The sequence below is a fragment of the Ceratotherium simum genome, chromosome 5 (assembly GCF_057802395.1).
Source record: "Ceratotherium simum simum isolate JZ-2026a chromosome 5, ASM5780239v1, whole genome shotgun sequence".
In the NCBI taxonomy this organism is placed as follows: domain Eukaryota; kingdom Metazoa; phylum Chordata; class Mammalia; order Perissodactyla; family Rhinocerotidae; genus Ceratotherium; species Ceratotherium simum.
The window spans coordinates 93,026,053-93,045,687 of record NC_141904.1 but is presented as its reverse complement, the minus strand read 5'-3'; the positions used below and the strand labels follow the sequence as shown (position 1 = coordinate 93,045,687).

Sequence of the window (19,635 nt, the reverse complement as noted above, 5' to 3'; positions counted from 1 at the left end):
CTTACCCCACCAGGGGCTCAGTGAGGCGTGTTGGGGGCAGGGGTGACGTGGAGATGTGCCGGCCAAAGGCGCTGGGGTAGGGTGAGGGGGAGTCCCAGAGTGTTTGGGGCAGGGGAGTGAGTGCCCACCTTTCCAGAACTAGGCACTGGTGGACATTGAAGTTCACACTGGGTCTTCTGCTGACTCTCAGACTGTGTCACATGCCCACCCCCTGGCCCTCATGTCAGGAAGCCGTGCTCTTCCCTGGGCCATGGGCTGACCCCCCAGGGCAGAGATGGGAGGCGCACCCATCTTCCCCACTGCACGTGAACGTCCTGAGGACTTCCTCCCAGCCTGGCAGCGACTCGGGCCCAGGAAAGGCTTTCAGCAGGAGCAGGCGGGCAGGGCCATGGGGCGGGGGTGTCAGCAGGAGGAGGGAAGTAGTTGGACTGGAGCAGGGCTGCCAGCTGAGCAGGGGCTGCCTCGAGCCAAGGACAGGTTCCCTGCAGGGAGCCAGCCAAGGGCAGCATGGAGAGGCTGCTGGAGTGGGGCGCGTTTCCCTGGGCCCTCATTCCTCGCCCTGACTGGGCCTCTAGCAGAGGTCCCTGCAAGCAGGCCCAGCAGCCAAGCAGGAGCTCCGAGTTGGACGTGCACCTCAGGCTTTGCGTCTGGCTCTGCGGCTAAGTGGCAGCATGACTTCTGGCCACTCTATTTCCCTGGGCCTCAGTTTCTGCACCAGTCAAAAAGAGACAAGCTGTTTCTTCCTGGGCCTCCAGCAGGTGAGGGTGAGGGGTGAGATCATGTGTAGGAAGCGGCCAGCACGGTGCCCACCGCACAGGAAAAGAGCAAGCATCGCCAGATGACAAGCAGGAGGCCCTGCTCTACACTTCCTGGTGCACAGGTGGGAAGTGAGGTGCAGAGGGGCGGAGGGCTGGCCCGGCATCACAGTGAGCCAAGGCAGAGCCTGGCACCCCGAGCCACACACGTGGCTGCTTGAATGTAGGCCCTTTGGCTCTGCTCCCCAGTGAGGCTGGTGGCCACAGGCCCAGGCAGCACGAGAGGGCACAGTGCTTCTCTGGGGACAAGAGCTTTTCTGCCTTGAGTTTCTGGAGGTCAGAACAGGGCACCCTGCTGGCCCAGCATTTCGCTGTGCCTGCTGGCCTGGCTCCTGTCTGGGGTCTCTGAGCCCGCTCCTGTGGCCGACAGGCCTGCAGGCAGCACAGGGCAGACTGGGTGCACATCTGTGTCCCAGCGCAGTCTCAGAGCACAATGCTGCATGCTGCTTCTGCAGGGCCAGGCCCCAACACCTGTCTTTCAAGTGGCCCCAGAGGGACATCCTGCCCTGGCCTGATGCCACCTAGAAATCAGGACTTTTCCAAGACAAGGTCTAAGGCTCTACATGGAAACAGGCTGGAGCCCAGCTAAGGAGAAACGTACTGCTCACCTGTCACTTGGGGGTCCTGAAGAAGCACCAGGCTGGGGATGGGGGCAGAGGGCTTGGAGTGAGGCCTTCTCAGGGACAATTGTGTCAGCTTCGAAATCTGGGTAAGCAGGAAGTTTTTCTCACTTCATCCTGAAAACATAGTCTGCCGTTTGGCTCCGAGTGGAAACCATCAGGATTTTCTGCATGCCACATTCTAGCAGAGCGGCCATCATGCCTGCCACTCCCGTCCACATGCTATTGAGGTCCAGGGCTGAGTGGAGACCCTCCTGGCTTAGCTACAGGTCTGGCTGATCAGATCAGTGACCAGATGTGATGCCTGTTGGCACGACCAAAGGCAATGGTGCCTCTTGGCTGGATTTGAAGGGCTGGGAGGTGTGGGGTCACGGGCTCCTGCCACGAGGGCACTGTGCCTTCTGCGGGGGCAGCACTCACAGGACAGACGTCATTCACTCCCATGTTCCTAGGAGGGCCTTGGAGCCGCCCGCACACTGGCCCAGCACGAGGGCTTCTGCTCAGTCATCTGCGTTTCACTTAAGCAAAAACCTGAGCATGCAATTGACACTACCACCAGAAGGAAGTTTTCTGGTTTTCTGAGAGGCAAAATGCCTTTCTGAGAGGACTTCCATCTAGGGGAGACCTGGGGCACCCTGTGCAAAACGAGGACCCAGCCAAGCTTGTACATACCTGAAGAGCACCCGAGCTCTTCTCTCACTGGCCTTCTTGGCAATAAAGGGGAATTGAAAACCAAGAGAGCATGACCAAATGGCTTGTAAAAAATCTGCTTTATTTGTCAATCACCTTAACTCAGTTATGCCATTTTGGCGTCCACAGTGACAGTCCCCTAGAGGCTGAGGTCAGCCTCCACCCACTGTGATCATTAACCAGAGCCCGAGCCCCGCAGGGCCCCGCTGAACGGTTACAGGCTGCAGGCACAGCTCTGGGGCTCCTTGCACGCAGCCCGGCGCCCTCCAGCCCACAGCCCGCGAGCCTGGGGCTGGCTGCCCTGCCTCCAGGGGCCGCAGTGTTCCGTGGTGGGCCCAAGCAGACCTCGTGCTGTGGGGGAGGCGCCAGTTCTCTGCTCAGGACTGGGTCTGACAAGGCCACGTGTGATACGGTGGTAAGCCGCAGCCCAGGAGTCAGCAGACCTGCTGGGCCCATCCTGGTCCTGTTGCTGATTTGCCAGGTGGCTTTAGGCAAGCCGCTTCTTGTCCCTCGCTCAGTCTGTTTCCTGGTTACCAATGCCAGTGAGGTCTCTCGGGGCCCCTTCTGCCTCAGACAAGTGCCAGGTTTGCCACCTCTACTGAACTGTGACCATGGCTCTGTGCTTCGAAGGCCACTGTGTGCCTGGTGCTGGTGGGGCGTGTGTCTCCAGAGGGCTGTGCTCGACCCTGGGGCTCCCTTGTTAGAACCGGTGCATCCTTCAGGGAGAACACCCAGGCTTGTGGCACCCGGCTCTGCTGTCCCTGCTGCCAAGCCCTGTCTGTCCCCTGACAGGGGCCTCCCTAAAGGCCGAAAAGGTTCTAATTCCTACGATCTAGGTCACCTGTTATTGTGAACAGAACTTATTTTAGATGTAATGCTGAGTCTTTTTATATCAAACCCTGGAACAACTTACCAAAACAACCACCTCTGACCCTGACTTCCCCCGGCTCTCAGGCCTGCGCTCTCCTCTCTGCTGGGCGGTTCTGGCAAAAATCGAAGGAGATCGGTGTTGACTTGACTTGCATTTGGTCCTAAGCACAATAAAAAAGTTCTAAAAATACAAGTGGGGAGTTTTCAGCCTAGAAGGTAGCAGTGGCCTGTGCACACCAATCGCTGTCTTTCCACCTCTGAGTGCTGGCCACATGCCTCCCTCACTAGGGCGAGAGGAGGAGGGAATGAACCATGGGGAGGCAGGTCCGGCGACGACCGACTGAAGAACTGGGCAGACAGACGTCGCCTCAGGTGTCCTCCACATGTCTGCCCAGCTCAGCCAAGCGCAAGTCTGCACAGCTGGTGCATCCTGGCCTCACTCGATCATAAGACACAGCTGACTAAAGACAGAGACAGCAGAGCCAGGCTGACTGCTCTTTTCAGCCTCAGAGCCCAACTAGAACAATCAATAAGAGCCAATGGGCACATGCAGAAAAATTAACAGATGGCCCAAGAATGTCTTCTGGGAATTCATCCTTCTCTTTTGGAATAAGCTCTGTCCTAAAAAACTAATTTTAAAAGAAGAAACAATTGTGTCTTCCAGAGCAACAGTTTTAAGCAAGATATCCTGACTGGGAAGGGGACAGGCCAGTGAGTTGCCCACATCCACCAGAAAACACATGGTCTGCTCCTAGCCTCCACACCCCACTGCCACAACGAAACACAGACCATTCACCGTGTTTGTGCTTCTCTCCAACAAGACATTCCCTGCGTGGGGGAACAGCTAAGACCACTGCAGCTGCCGATGGCACTGAGAAGGTGCAAAGGTTAAAACAAAAGTTATGTGGACGCTTGGGGACAGTCATTTACCATCCCCACCTCTGGCAGTCAGCTGAATGAAACCTCACTTCTACAGTTCATTCTGCCAATGCCAGAATGAAAAACAAAATTTCAAATTGGAAAATTTCTAGGACTTTACCAAGTGGAATGAAAGAATATGAAATTCGAAAACATTATTAAACAAAGTCCATATGCCATAGCAGCACTCGCTGTGATGAAGCTCCCACAGTGAGGTTTTGTTGTTTCCCTGCCTCAGCAATCCGGAGCACGCCTCCCCTCCCTGGTCCAGGGGAGACATGGCTCAGAACAGAAGGGCCCCCATGCTGCCAACTTCGCTTTGCTCCTTTACAAAGATCTCAAAGTACTGGTAGATGATCGTGACTGCGAGCAGGATCCCAGTTCCAGACCCGATGGCGCCCAGGAAGTCAGCCAGCACAGAGAGGGCCCCGATGCAGAGCCCACCAAAGGCTGCAGCAGTGGGGATGTACCTGGAGAGTGGGAAATGGGTCAGCTACGTGCTACCACGCAGATCCCTCCAGCCAGCCCCAGGCCACAGGAAGGGGCTGGGCAGGCCAACGTGCTTCCCTCTGACTCAGGGACCTGACTCCTCGAGAGGCCACTCCACTAGCTCCCTGAAACTTCCCCTGCTCACACACTTTGATGGTCTAGACTAGGGCTGTGCTGTCTGCTAAGTGGCCACATGAGCCACACGTGGCTGGTGAAATGTGACTATCCAAATCAAGATGCTGAAGATGTCATGTGAGATTTTGAAGATAAGAACATAAAATCTCTCATGATTTTTCTTAATTACAAGTTGAAATGACATTCTGGATATAATGGGTTAAATAAAATATTAAAGTTTATTTCACCAGTTTCTTTTTATTTTGTTTTTTATTATAAGTGACATTTAACATTTTATTAGTTTTAGTGTATCTTTTTACTTTTTTTAATGTGGCTAAAATTTAAAATTTCATATGTGATTGGCATTATATTTCTAAAGAACAGCACTGTAAACCTAGAGGCTTCAGAGAATTCTAACGAAGAGAATGAACAAAATTGCCTACTGCTCCTGCTGGGGATCAGAAAACGATCTGAAGTTTTTAATAGTGACTTTTTTTGTGGTTGCCTCCTTTAGGTGAGGTGAGCACGCTGCAGCCCACGGGACAAACCTGGCCTGCCACCTGATTTTGTAAATAGAGTCTTACAGGAACACAGCCACTTTCATTCGTTTATGTACTGTCTGTGGCTGCTTTCGAGTGACAGTGGAAGAAATGAGTAGTTGTGACAGAGACTGAAAAAACCGGAAATATTTACTATAGCCACCCCTGCTGCCCAAGAGGCAACTCCCTCATAAGTGAACACGAGGTGCAGACTGAAAAGTGCCGTGTAAGCATCCTAAGGGTCATCCTACGCTTTTCTCCTCACCCCCACCCCTACAGCCAGCTGGTCACCAAGTGCTACAGCCAGCCTCTCCTCAGCGTCCCCAAGTTACTGCCACACTTGGCCCCCCCACCCAAACTCTCACAGCAGCCTCGCGGCATTTGGCCTCCTCCCTGCCTCTCTGGAAGGGTCTGTCTCCAGTGCTGACCTTCCTAAAGGGACCAGGGGCTCCGCCCCTTCCCTGCCCTGCCTCTGCTGGCCTCTCTAGCCTCATCCATTCTTCGGCCCTCATCTGTGCTCAGACACCATCCCTGGGCTGCTCTGAGCTCCCAGGCCGCCAGCCCTTTGAAGAAGCCTGACCCTCCTCCTGGAGTGGTGTGCCCGGTGGCCGTCTCGCTCAGTCAGTACCCTACCACACCACCTTGTGACCGTCTGGCCACATGCTTCTGTCTCCCTCTCCGGTGGCTATCTCTTTGAGGAGAGGGGCTTCAGCATCCAGCATTTAGCAAGCTCATAAATATTTAAAGACAGAGGGACCTTTTTTGTAACCCAAGTATAAGATTTAATGAACCAGAAATCCCTAAGCCCTCTCAGATGCTTGATGTGTAAGAAAACCACGCATATAAGAAACCCACTGGGACCCAGGGCCAGCACTCACCGATTGAGTTCATGGACCATGGACGTCTCTCGGTGGCCCCTCATCACCATCTGCTGCTCCTTCAGCTGCTTTGCAACCTGCACGACACGCACCGAGGAAACAAGGTGAAACGTTAAGTGTGAAGCTGAGGGAGGCAGGCACTCACGGTGGTACTAACCACTCACAGACTGTCCTCTTCCACTCCCCGACAGTACTCACACAAACAACTCTAAAACTGCTGCAAAGAAGTCACATGACAATGTCTAACTGTCCACGGGGGCTCCAGCTTCCCAGACAGAGCACTCATTTACTGCTGGGCTCCGTCTTTGGCCATTAATACTTTGGAACCGCCCCCTGATGAAGATGAGGTGTCTCTGTGTGTTCACTGACCACTTTCTTAGCAAGAGGTGACGAGTTGAGACCCCTTATACCAGTACCAGATGAGAACTATTGTTTCCTGATTTAATTACCTCTAGAAATTGTAACTTATACTTACATCTTTGGCAGAAGAGCCTGAGACCTCAATCCACGTTTTGGAGAAGAATGCGCACGAGCCCAGCATGAACACTATGTAGACAACGGCATGGACAGGGTCTTCTAACACGGAGCCAAAAGATTCTGGAGGGGACAGGTAATAGCAAAGGCCACCAACTGGATAAGCACGTGCTGGACCCCCGGAAGACGTATCCTGGGAAACATACACAGGCAGTCAGTGAGTGCTCTTTCAGCATGCCTTAGCATCCGGACAAAAATAGTTCTGAGCAGAGGAAAAAGAATACAATTTTGCTCAAGTGCCCACAGTGCAGTTCTCTTACCAAAAAGAAAATTTAATGTGCTGAATCTGTAGAAGACACAATTAGAAATTATCTTTGGGTGAAATATTTGGTCACAGCAAGAACACGGATGCATACCACTGCAACTGGCCACAGCACTCAACTGACTTCTTAAAGCAGCCGTACTTACAGACCAGGTGCCCAGCAGGCTGACCAGCAGGTTGCCACTGAAGCGGGCTGACAACATCTGAGAAATGACGTACAAGTTTGACACCAGGGCGGACTGCAGGATGATGGGGATGTTGGAGGTGTAGAAGAGCTTGATAGGGTAGGTGTTGTACTGGCCTCGGTAACGGGCAGACTTGATGGGCAGGTCCACTCGGAAGCCCTGAGAAGTCAAACAGAACAAAATGCCTTCACCGCCTCATTCTGGCCGGGGATGGCCAGGCCGGTGGAGCGAGCTGCCCTGAGCATTGGTTCCAGGGCTCCCACGCCCCTTGTTACCCATCATTGCACTTGGGGGCACACGAACGGAAGGTTCCCAGAAAGACTGGCTTAAAAATGCACCAACACAGCACAGTGGAATGATCCCATCTTTGTCAAGAAACCAAGCCCACCGTGTTACGTCCACATCCATGTGGAATACACAGCAAAGCCTGAGGGATGCATCCCAGTCCTTCCAGTGGATCTCTAGTGGTGATCTCTCCCATGCTCTCAGAGTGGCCCCAAGACAGGCATCTGCCTCACACCCCAGAACAGCCCTGTAGGGTGTTTTTAATCATAACCAGGAAAGCTAAGCTTTCCTATGAATACAACCTCTCCCTCTGAAATCCTTGGACAATAGAAGGGGTTTCTTTTATATTATTTTTCACAAACTCCCAGTGCCTAGAACAGGGCTCAGAATATAAAAGACTTATAATAAAATCTTAACGATCCGATTGCAAATACTTGCCTAGTTCCTAAAGAGTTGGCTTGTTATTAATCAGGCACCTGACTGAAAGTCCCAGCTGAAGGAACAGACCTGTATGGTCCTCAGAAAAAGCATTTGGCTGGTATAAATAAAGCATTAAACTGCCTTCTCAACTGCTCTCTTCTCTTCAATAACTGTCAGAATACAAGTAGCCAATCAAAAAACACAAAAATTCATCCAACTACGGAAAAGCAACTGGCTGTTCAGGTCTCTTATTGAGAAGTAAGTTACATAACTAATAATCGGAAAAGCAGGAGGTCTCAGGAGGAAGGGGCTTTTCCAGGATGAGGATATGCCTACAACGCCCTACAAACTTTGGATAAGACAGTGATGAGGTTTTAGAGGTGGATTACTTTTCACTTCTCATGAACTAATAACTTAAAAATATATCTTCTTTATTTGCTGATAGGCCCAACTCAAAGGAACATGATTTCAGAGATGTTAGATCGACTTTAATTTTGTTTAGTTCAGGCAAGTCGCCATGACCCAATGGAACACACTCGTCCAGCTCACATGGAATTTGCTCCTTTAAATGCCACCTCCTCATTTCAATATGATACAATGATAGACACAGCACCCCAGGGTGGGCAGGGGGGGACGTACACATCCAAGCATTCTGAAATTTAAATGCAGACCATCAAAACTCCCAGGGGTCAGATCTGGACGCACCTGGAAATAGATGACCACTGCAAAGACAAAGATGGTGGCGATCAGATTCATGAGGTTGGGGAGATTCTGGCGGTAGAACGCCTCTCGAAGGGCTCGGACCTTGTCAGTGCGTGTGGCCAGTAGATGGAACAGTGCAATGATGGCACCTTCAAATTCCATTCCTGTTGGCAAAGGAAGGGACACATGGTAAAGAAACACAGCTTCTTAGTGGCCAAATTAGAGAGGAAAATAGAATGAGTATATGATTCATAGCACCTACTCCTATAACCAAGGGCTACAATGTAGTGTTCTCATCTCTTATTTCTATTTCTTCTGTAGCAATTTCAACCTGCAGAAGTGGACTACTCTACCTTTTTGAATTAACTGATCTCATTTCTTTGGCGTATATGAGTCAATGGCCACCAGATGTGTGGAATGATGATCAGTCTGAGCATCACCAGCTCTGAAATGCAGGCTGCCCGACGAGGTGGGGCGGGTGCTCTGCTCCGTACACTGACTGGTCAGACTGAAAGGGCAACACGTGGCTAATCCAAGTTGGAGCTCATGCCCCACCACAGGAAGGTGCTGGAGGAGGCAGGCCTCGTGACAGAGCCAGGAGAACACAGCCCGGAAGCAGAGCGGGCTCACTGAGGGACTGAAGGAAAAGAGCAAGAATGGGTACTAGACCTGAAGATCAGGCAGCAGCAGGACAAGTGAAAGGAAACTGGGAAGCAGAGGGCATTAGTAAGGCCTAGACATCTTATAAATTTTCAAGAAATTTACTTAAAAAAAAAAAAAAACACCCCAAAACAGCTAAAGTGAGAAACAAGAGCCTTGCCCTACTTGGGACCTTTGCTGGTCCAGGACCACGGGACTACCCCACAACGCAAGTCTGGCACTCACGCAGGAAGCCAGCACTACGTCCAGAGGCGTGGTCTCCGCGGGCAGGTGGGGCACCGGCATCAGCACCGCGAGGTGCGCCCGGTACTGCCCTGCAACAGCACCTTCCTCAAGTTCCTAACACATGATGGTGGAACCTCCACCAGGCTGCTTCTGCCTCCGGCTCTTCCTGGACCATTCAGAGACTGGCAGCCCCATGCATCTCTTCTGAAGCCTGCGGGATGTGGCTTCCGTGAAAGAAGCACTCTGTCCTAACTGCGCTTCCTCACTCAGCCCGTGATGCTCTTTCCTCAGGTCCCATCCCGCCCTCCTTTTGGTCGTGTGACAGCATTGGCCTGTCTCCCCAAATGTACAGAATTCAGGGATCTTAAGGCTGGAGCCAGGACATGCTCTTATTTCACAGAGGACGATGCCCAGGTCGCCCAGGAAGCAAGAAGGAACTTGTTCACACTCTGCCCACTCTCAACACTGCCCCATTACCTCTCAGCTCCGACTACCCTCTCCTTGTTCACTCTGCTCCAGCCACACACGCTGACCTTGAACACACGAGGTACATTCCCACCTCAGGGCCTTTGTACCTGCTAGTTCCCCCAAATGGAACATTCTTCCCCCAGACAGTCACAGGGCTCCCTCCCCTTTCCAGGACTTTGCTCCAACAGGGTAAGGCCTTCCTTGTTACGCAGACTAACCTGCGACAACCCTCTCAGGACTCCCATCTTCTTCCTCTGCCTCAGTTTTCTCCTTGGTACCTGCGGTAACATCTGACACCCATATAACACATGCCTCACTCACTCTGTACTCCCAGTGCCTAGAACAGCGCTGGGCCCTCAGCAGGCACCTGATAAAAATTACTGAATCAGGGCAATGCCAGGGTTAGGCTCTGGTTCTCCTAATTTTTAACATAGTTATCTCTCGAAATTCACTACCTGCCGAATCTCGGAACAAGACAGGGTTTCCAAGTGCTAGGGTTCCTTCAGGGGCAAAAGCTGTTTTGTCACTGCACTGTCCCCGCTAATCCCGTTTTGGACCGTCCCCACTTGCCCAGGGAAGCAGCAATGGTTAATCCCCCAGACCTGAGAGGAGCTCAGTGGACCATGCCTTTCCAAGTCGCCAAGCTAAACCACAGCAGAGCTCCAGAGGCAGATGCCGTGCGGCCTTCTCAGCTGGGACCTCTGCCCTTCTCCAGGGTCCAGTCCTTGTGACCCCACTGTTCTCCCTTCCCCTTCACTCCACAGCAAGCGTGGTGCTCTCAGCGTCACTCGCTCACCGCCCACACACAGGTGGCTGCAGAAGCACCCGTCCCGGCTGCACCTTCTCTCCAGCCAGGCCCCAAACACTGCCAGCTCACATCGTGACACTTCCACTTTAAAGCAAGACACAAATCCACCTTTGCTTCTCAAGTTTCCATCACTCTTGAAAGAGCCCCCTTTGTCCCGCGTCGTACATTCCTTTCTCCTAATGCCCTCACGCAGTGCTTTCCTTCTAACAGGCTGGCTTGTCAAAGCTGGGTGACTGAACAGTTACCAGCTGCTTTCTCTGCCTGTCCTCCCCTCCAGCCCAGGGTGAGTTCTTCCTTCCAAACTCCAGTTCCCATCACCTCACTGGCCTGCTTCTGAATGGAAGGTGGCTTCCTGGCCAGTGCTGCCAGGCCTGTACTGACCGTGCTCCCTTGGCCTCCACTCCAGTATCACTTCCTTATAACTCAGGACGTCCCCCAGGCCAGACAGGGTGATGGTCTCGTCACACACCTGCACTCCTACCCCTGCATCCTCCTGCCTTTTCAGGCCCGTCCCTGAAAACCCTGCCTTCTGCCTCCTGCTCTCCCAATCTGCCTTGGACTTCCTAAAATTCCAGGAAGTGGCCAGGGAAGAATCAAATCTGATCTTGCCTACTCTTCTCTGAGGCTCCCCTGAGGTTTCCTACCTCAAGCTATACTCTTTTCTTCATAACTTGTTGGGCACACGTGGCTTTCATTTTTCTGGGAACTATTTTCAGTCTCAGTAATGAGATTATGTGGTCTCTGGAGGCCAGGGACTCTGTTTCCAGCATTCAATTAAAAAAAATACTCAAATGTGCATGAATATTTTTCACAGGATTCTTCTGAGTCAATACCATATTTAGATGGAAAATGCCAATTCCCTTTCCTAATAAGTCCTACTTCCCTGTATGTTTAGAAATTTTTATTAAAAATGTCCTCTGTAACAAGATTTCCTTGGCACTCATCGTGGGTATAACACAGAATACTAACATTTGATATGCATCAACCATGAGCCAGGCATCATGTAATTTCATGTTATTTCTCATTTAATCCTGGCAACCCAGGCTCAGAGGTAGAGGAATTTGCCCGAAGCCACTTATGCACCACCTACGGGGACAGCCAGGATTTGAACCCAGGTGCTGAACTCCAAGTTCAGGCCTCTTTCACAAAGTTGCCCCTTGCATGACCAAGCGCGTTGGTTCAGTGATTTCACTTTTAGAAACTTATTCACTGAGAGCAACTGCCAAAATATGTGAAGATGAACGTATAAGGACCTTCACTGTTTCACTGTTGTAATCACAACAGAAACCGGAAATGGCCTAAGTGGCCAGCAGAAGAAGAAGGGTTAACAGAAACGCTGCTTCATCCCTGCAATGGGATGCTGTGCTAAGAAAAATGAGGCTGGATTATGTATTCTGGCATGGCAAACGTCCATGAATTATTCTTACAGGAAAAATGCAAGTTATGTATCATTATGAGCATAAGCCTATCTATGTCTAAAAAAAATTTGTAGACACACACAGAAAGATCAGAAGAGATGTACCTAAAATTGAGTCGATTTTTCCTTAAGATGGGGGAAGTTTTGTCTTCTGCTTTGCCCATGTCCCCAGGGAAGCCCAAGGCCCTTACCTCGGCCAGTGTTGACAGTAGTGGGGCTGAATGCCTTCCACACAATGGTCTCGCAGATGTTCGTGGCAATGAAGAGGGAGATACCAGAGCCCAGGCCATACCCTTTTTGCAGAAGTTCATCCAAAAGTAGGACAATTAAGCCAGCAACAAAGAGCTGTAAAAATGAAAAAATAAAAGTAAAGAAACCCAAATAGAGTGCATTCCTGCTCCCCTGGGCGTGGTTTGCTCTTCCCTCAGTAACTGGCTTCTCTGATATAAATGCCGAAGGCTGAGCAGACATGGGATGGCAGAGCCTTCCTCTGGTGAACTCAGAAAGGCAAACACAGGGGCTTTGGCTTCTTCTCAGAGTTTCTTTTATGTGTGGTTCCAATTTGTTATTTGGGAAGTATGAGTGAGTGTGATGGGCTACTCTGAAGAGGGGATTTGAGCATAGCAATTACCTGAATGGTGATTAACAGGCAGATTCCAGCACCCATTTCAGAAGGGTCCCCGTACATTCCGGTCATCACATACACGATAGATTGGCCAATGGTAATGATCATGCCAAACACTAGAAATCAAAAGAAACCGTGCTCTCGCAGCGTGACCTTTCACGGTCGGAGAGGAAACAGTTACTGAACACCTACTGTGCGCCAGGCACCAGGAACAAGGAAGATGAAGAATACGGATACTGCCCCCGAGGAGCTCGGTCCCAGAAACACTCGACATCACGTCGGCAAAGCACATGGTAACTCAGATGCCTTTTAACAGAAGCGCGTGAGCTCTTCATTTCACCTTCTCCTAAATTCACTTTGCTTTCAGTGACAGGAGGAGGAAAAGAGCTGAAACACGACAAATCTGGTTCTTATGAAAGGTAAATCAGGTAGGAGAAGCTACTAAGACAACATGCTGAGGCATACAATTTGGCAATGTCACCAACCTGTAGCACCCAAACTCAGGTAAGGTCATGTGGGTCCTGGATGGCTCCTGAGTGGAACTATATACCTGGGCCACCTCTACTGGCTCCTCACCCAGGTCTGAGTCCAGAGCACGGAATATCAACGCCGGGATAGAGTGATCCCTTCCCAGTTTGTATTTAATGTATTTTTTTTGTGTGTGTGAGGAAGATTAGCCCTGAGCTAACATCTGTTGCCAATTGTCCTCATTTTGCTGAGGAAGATTGGCCCTAGGCTAATACCTGTGCTCATCTTCCTCTACTTTATATGGGGGGCTGTGACAGCATGGCCTGATAAGCAATGCACCCGGGATCTGAACCCGCGAACCCCGGGCCGCCGAAGTGGAGTGCTCGAACTTCACCACCGTGCCACCAGGCCGGCCCCTTTAATGTATTTTTTAAGGAAACACCTCACAACGCCATCAATTTGGTCACTAGTCCCATTTCCTCCCCAGAAAGCTCTTTTGGCCTATCAGAAGCTTTCTTTTTTGTAGACTGTCTTCGTTTCTTAGATCATTATACTTAATTGTTAGGCACAATGGAATAGACACATTTTTATTGGTTCCACAACGCTAGATGGATCTCTTAAGTACAGGTTTGGGCTTCAATTTCAGCTTTTCTGGTTAGTTTGTCATGTAAAATAAAATTTTACTCCAAAGTGCCCATCAAATATAGTCTCTATGTGACTTTTAAAAACTGCTCAATAACTCTGAATTCTTAAGGCAGAAAAAATTGTCAAGATTAAAGAGAAAACACCTGATTTGTGCTTTTAAAAAATAATGCATGGGGCCGGCCCCGTGGCTTGGTGGTTGAGTGAGCGCGCTCCACTGCTGGCGACCCGGGTTCGGATCCCGGGCGCGCACCGACGCGCTGCTTCTCCGGCCATGCTGAGGCCGCGTCCCACATACAGCAACTAGAAGGATGTGCAGCTATGACACACAACTATCTACTGGGGCGTTGGGGGGAAAAAATAAATAAAAAAAAAAAAAAAAAAAAAAATCTTTAAAAAAAAAAAAAAATAATGCATGTATATATTTTAAAATCCTGATTTGCATCCGAAACTGACAAGTTAAAATTAGGTTAGTCTTTCTCGCTCAGTTATTTAGCCTACTAACAAGAAGATCTGTAAAACATGCTGGTGTGGAAGAAAATATGGCTGCCTAAGAAACTGTAAATATCATTTCCTAATTTGTATATTTCAGTTCACAGTCAGAGGCTGAACATGGGTAATTCTGATGACTGGTCATTGTTACTAGTGACATGCTATTTGCCAGGATGCAAACACCATTATTATCCCCATTTTTACAGATGAAGAAACTGAGACTAAGAGCTGTCACCTAACTTTGTCCAGTCACAGAGCCAGTAAATAGTAGAGCTGGGTTGAGAGGGTCACCTTTCCCCTAAGATGAATCCTTTTAAAATCCCAGAAGAAAGAAAAAGAAATTACTCTGTGCCAGGCATTGACTGATATTTTACATACATTATTCAACTGAATTCTTAGAACAGCTTGGAAGTACCCAGTATCTCCTTCTAAGTGGTAAGGACGTTATGGCCGGTGGAGAGGAAGACCTCCAGGCCCTGCCCTTTCCACTCCATCACACAGCCACAGGGGCCTCGACACCCTCTCCCCTGGCCCTGCCCAGCCTCTCCTGGTGCCTTGCACTCTGCTCTCCCAGAGGTCCTCCTGTGCTAACACAGGCCACAGAGCACCTGCAGGGCTGGCAGGCCAATGAAGTTATACCAGACAAAGAAAAAACATTTTGATGCCCCAAACTATACAGCAAATTCAAATTCTCAACTACAGACAGCTGAATATTACTTAAAATCTGACTTACGCTTTTGGGCTCCGTTGAAGAGAGCTCGGTCTTTTGGGGTGTCACCAACTTCAATTATTTTGGCACCAGCCAAGAGCTGCATGATGAGGCCAGAGGTGACAATGGGAGAGATACCCAGCTCCATCAATGTGCCTTGAGGAAATGGGGAGGCAAAACACGGCCAATGAAAAGCAACACATTATTAAGAAAATGAATGAGCAAACTTTGTGTATCCCTTATACAAATCCAATGTGTTTCAGACTGCTAGCAGCATTTAATTCAGAGAATAACTCCAAAATATCAACGATTAGAATATCATTACATTCATTCTATTCAGTCTGCCAGGCAACATCATATTCTGTTTAGGAAGTCACACAGTGTTTAAACAGATCACTGCATTTAAATTCACCATAAAAAGATTTATTCTGGTTTTACAGCGATAAGAAAGGTTCCTCTCTTCATCAGTTAATAAAAGAAGATAACATTCAAATAATTTCCAGAGTCTGGAAAGACCTGTACAATTGTATCTAGCTGTGAATAAATCTCTACTTCCATTATGCTCAAATGAGCTGTACTTCCAACTGATTTGGAACTTAATTTGAACTATATTTTTAAAATGAGTTAGTCAAAAGCAGCAACAACATAAACATTCAAAATCCTCCCCCACACAGGAAACTGGTTAGAGTATACAAAACACTGTGACATATTTTTTGACACATATATATAACCTATAGATAGGAAAAAGATGCAGCTGAGAAACAAACTACATATTCTAAAGAATGTTATCAACAACAAGACACATAGAAATGTCATCATTTCAGTTGTTTAAAAAACATTCTAGTTTTTCCATGTTTTTTGAATTCTCTACGATGTAGACTTATCTTACTATTACAGGTTTTGTACAGCATTCAAATGCAATTCTGAATAGGACGATATGCCTCAGCACTGAATTTGGCATTTACTAAGGCTATTCAGCACGCACACTAACATCCTTGCCAAACACTCAACTCCACATAAATCTAAAGCCTGTAACTTAACTAAGGAAGCCAGTAAAGCCCACATTGTACAGAGAGGCACAGAGAGCCAGAGTCCTACCTCTGTTAGAGGCTAGAATCACTCTTATCCAATAGAAAGGGTCAGCTGAATCTGAAGACATGATACCAAACAGGGGGATCTGGAAACAAGCAGAGGGAAAAGGAGTCAGTGTACTTGATGCCAGCCCACTCTCTTCCCCCCACCCTGACACTGGAACATGAAACCTGTGCTTACCTGGCAGCACACTAAGAAGATAAAGAGGGTGATAGCGGTCCACAGCACTTTCTCCTTAAATTGAATCTACAGTAGAAGAGAGTCAATTAAGGTGACAAGTCATTTTCATAAGCAAATTAACAGAAATGGACTCAGATCAGACCCCTGTCTCTGTTCACCAGAGAGGTCAGTCTTGAACACTTCAAACTACGTACCAAAGTACACATATTGCATCCTTTCTACATACAAGGCACATATGCAAAGGCCTTATTTAATCTTCACACTACACAGCACTATTATCTTTATTTTATTTTATTTTTTTGTGAGGAGATCAGCCCTGTGCTAACATCTGCCAATCCTCCTCTTTTTGCTGAGGAAGACTGGCCCTGGGCTAACATCTGTGCCCATCTTCCTCCACTTTATATGGGACGCCGCCACAGCATGGCTTGCCAAGCAGTGCGGCAGTGCAGGCCTGGGGTCCGAACCGGCGAACCCCGGGCTGCCGCAGCAGAGCGCACGCACTTCACTGCTTGCGCCACCGGGTCGGCCCCTATCTTTATTTTACAATGAGAAAACTGCGTCTTAGAAAGGCGAAGTAATCTGTCCCAAATCCCGCAGCTGAAGTGAGTCTGAGTGCAAAGCATGTGCTCTTAACCATCAGTATTAACAGTTTACGATCAGACCCAAGATCAGAGAATGTTGCAACAAAAAGGGATTCCTAAACCAGACAAGCCCTTACAACCTATGAGCAATCATTTATTATTTTCACGGGTTTTGTAATTGACAAAACCTTGTTATTCTGGAATCAACTAATTTGGAATCTGTGATTGTTTAACAGCATACTTTCTATGAATTAAGGGTAAAACAATGTAATAAACAATATTAGGGGGAGGGCAGGGAGAGTTGCACGGTTAACCTCCTCACTAACTAACTAGTAGCAGGTGTTTAACTTCACTTCTTTTCACATCTCACTATGTAAGTAGGACAGGTGACAATTCGAGATCATTTTACAGATGCCTCAGAAGTATCATTAGAAAAGTTTAGATCCCTCACTCCCAGCCAAGGCTCCTCAGGTACTAAGAAGTCGAGTGGGAACTCTTTCGAGTCTTCTGCTTCTAAAACTGAGTGTCTTCACTAGTACTTGCCATCCACACTGCGATAACGGCTTGAAAGGGCTTAAAACACACAGTAATTATTGTGCGGACTGAGGATTTTGATGTGGAAATACCTCGCGAGCAACAGTGCTAAGTGAACAAAACTGTGTTCTTAAAAAATATTTTTTAATTTGAGGGGAAGAGAAATGTAACGTGAGCACCAAGTTAGAGTCCTGGATCTCTGGTCGGAGTAGAAGCTGCCGGCCTTTATGTCTACCCCTCTAGGCAGGCCACAAGCCCACAAGCCCACGACCCCACGACCCCACGAAGAGGGGGGAAGTCAATGTTCAGATACTCCACATGAAGTTGGCATGAATTCACAGAGCTCTTCTTCCTCTTGAGAAGGCTCCCCCTTCCCACCTGTCACCTCACCACACTAAGAAACTAGAAGTAGCCCAAGGGAAGGCAACACCACTTCAGGCTAACCAATAATATAACCAGCTGGTACTGAAATGATTCTTCACGAGAAAAACGAGTAGACAATTTTTACAAGACTCCTCACTTTTTAATAACCAAGTGTCCTCCCCTGGATACAGCCAAACTCAACAGCGAAACATCAAAAATTGTTTATCTGAGTCTTGTCTACTCAACCTCTTACTGGCCCCTAAATCTACTCCCCTCTCCTAGTCCACCCTCTACTGCAGAAGCCTCTAAACCACTCTAACCCTCTACCCTACTTCCAAAGCAATTTCCTAATCTGTCCACCTTCTATGTCGCCCCACCTACCCGTTATATTCTAGCAATACTGAACTATGTCTAACACCCTCCCACCTGCTGGTCTTCTTTGCCTTTGCACACTATATATTCCTTATGCCTGGAACTCCTTGTCCTCTCAAGAAAACTTCTATTCTTCCTTCAAAACCACCATCGGACATCACATCTTGCAGCGTTAATCCCTCTGGAGCCACCGCTATACCTTGCACACATTTCTCCTGCTCCACCTACCATCTACTTATAAGGCCAAGGTCACACAGCTATTAAGAGGCTGTGTAAAGCGTGGGTTCCAGGCTTGCCTGCCTCCAGAGCCCTGCACTTTCTACTATGCTGGGGGTGGGGGTGGGGGGAGAGCTTTGCATCTTAGCCCATCAAAGGCAGCACTTACACCGGACATTTATACAAAACGATTTTAAGTTAAAAAAAAAAAAAAGTAGACTTCAAGAACCCAAGCGTCTATATTGATGTTAAGTACACATACACATATGTGAATGCATGAACAATAGTCCAAAATAATGTAAAGACAAAAATATATTAGTATTCATTCTCTTTAAGGTAAGAATCCAATGAAACTTTTCTTCGTCGTTTAAAAGCTTTACTTGCGTTGGCAATACTATCTTGGCCTGTAGCTGTGGAGCAGCGGAAATTCTGATAAAGATTCAATAGAGCTCTACATTTCTATCCATGTTTTAATGGGCCTGCTGTAAAAAGCAGGGTTCACAACATGCCTTTATTCTCAGGAACGCGACAGCCTACGTAAAAGATACAAACTCATCTGTACAGAATAAAGTGACTGCTCTTAGCTCCTACTAGCAGCTGGATACGAAGAGCATCTCCTAGAGAAATCCGACCCACGACCTGCTCCTGTTGGACGCGAAGCAGGAAGGGTAACCGGACCCGAGGATCCTCACTGAGGCTTCTGACGCCTTATTCACTCACGGCCAGGACGCGCTGGGGACAGGGCAAGCCTGAGGCTCTGTTCACGGAGAAACGTCGACAAGGGGCCCCAAATAAAGCACGACGACTTCGGGGACTCTCCCACACAGGCAGGTGCCCTTCGCCAAGCTCAGGAGCAGCACAGCACGCACCAGCACTCTCCAGGGCAGAGAAGCGAGCTCCCATTCGCGCGCCGAAGCCGCGTTCAGTCGCGCCGTGCGCTTGGAGCGCCCAGACAGCCTCACGCAGCCTCGTCTGACGGCGACTGGGGAACTCACCTTCCTCTCCGGCTTCTGAATTTCCGGCAGAATGACACAGAAGGGCTTGATGACTTCCAGAAACTTGACTTGATGGGAGAGACAAAAGAAGAGTTAGGACTTGGGGACGCCGATCCGCGCCACCGGGGAGCCTCCGCCCAGGACGAGGAGAGCCGGGCGCGGGCCTCGCTCTGCGGGGCCCCGGGCAGGCCTGGCGGGGGGCGCCCGCCCGGACCGGGCAGGGGAAGGGGACTCTGGCCCGTCCCGGCGGCGCCGGGGCTGCCCTAGGGGACTCACTCGCCATGGCGGCGGCTGCTCGGGCTCCGGGTGCCGCTTCGGCTCCGCTCGGCTCGAGTGAGGCGACGCTGCCCGCGGCCGAACCTGCTCCGGCACGCAACACCTTCGCCGAGAGACACGTCAGTCCTAACACCGCGGGAGCGGGCGGCGCGGGGCGGGGCCGGGCCAGGGCGGGCCCCCAGGCCGCTTCC

At 49.5% G+C, this 19,635-nt stretch overlaps 1 protein-coding gene across 1 annotated transcript; it reads right to left on the bottom strand.

The window, feature by feature from the left end:
• Window positions 1-2,186: 2,186 nt before the first annotated feature.
• Window positions 2,187-19,599, bottom strand: SEC61A1 (SEC61 translocon subunit alpha 1). The gene is made up of 12 exons (XM_004442440.3): window positions 19,445-19,599; window positions 19,169-19,236; window positions 16,108-16,173; window positions 15,934-16,012; window positions 14,860-14,991; window positions 12,531-12,640; window positions 12,091-12,244; window positions 8,325-8,485; window positions 6,876-7,073; window positions 6,409-6,600; window positions 5,934-6,010; window positions 2,187-4,383 (listed from the first exon to the last, which is right to left on the bottom strand). The coding sequence occupies exons 1-12, from the start codon at window positions 19,449-19,451 to the stop codon at window positions 4,197-4,199; spliced, it is 1,431 nt and encodes a 476-aa protein (XP_004442497.1). The 5' UTR covers window positions 19,452-19,599; the 3' UTR covers window positions 2,187-4,196.
• Between the last annotated feature and the right edge of the window lie 36 nt (window positions 19,600-19,635).

Coding starts and splice junctions, on each gene's coding strand:
- SEC61A1 (XM_004442440.3), bottom strand. Junction 8,486..12,090: donor TACTGTCAACACTGGCCGAG/GTAAGGGCCTTG, acceptor CTTTGCCAACAG/GAATGGAATTTGAAGGTGCC. Junction 7,074..8,324: donor CAGTGGTCATCTATTTCCAG/GTGCGTCCAGAT, acceptor TTGACTTCTCAG/GGCTTCCGAGTGGACCTGCC.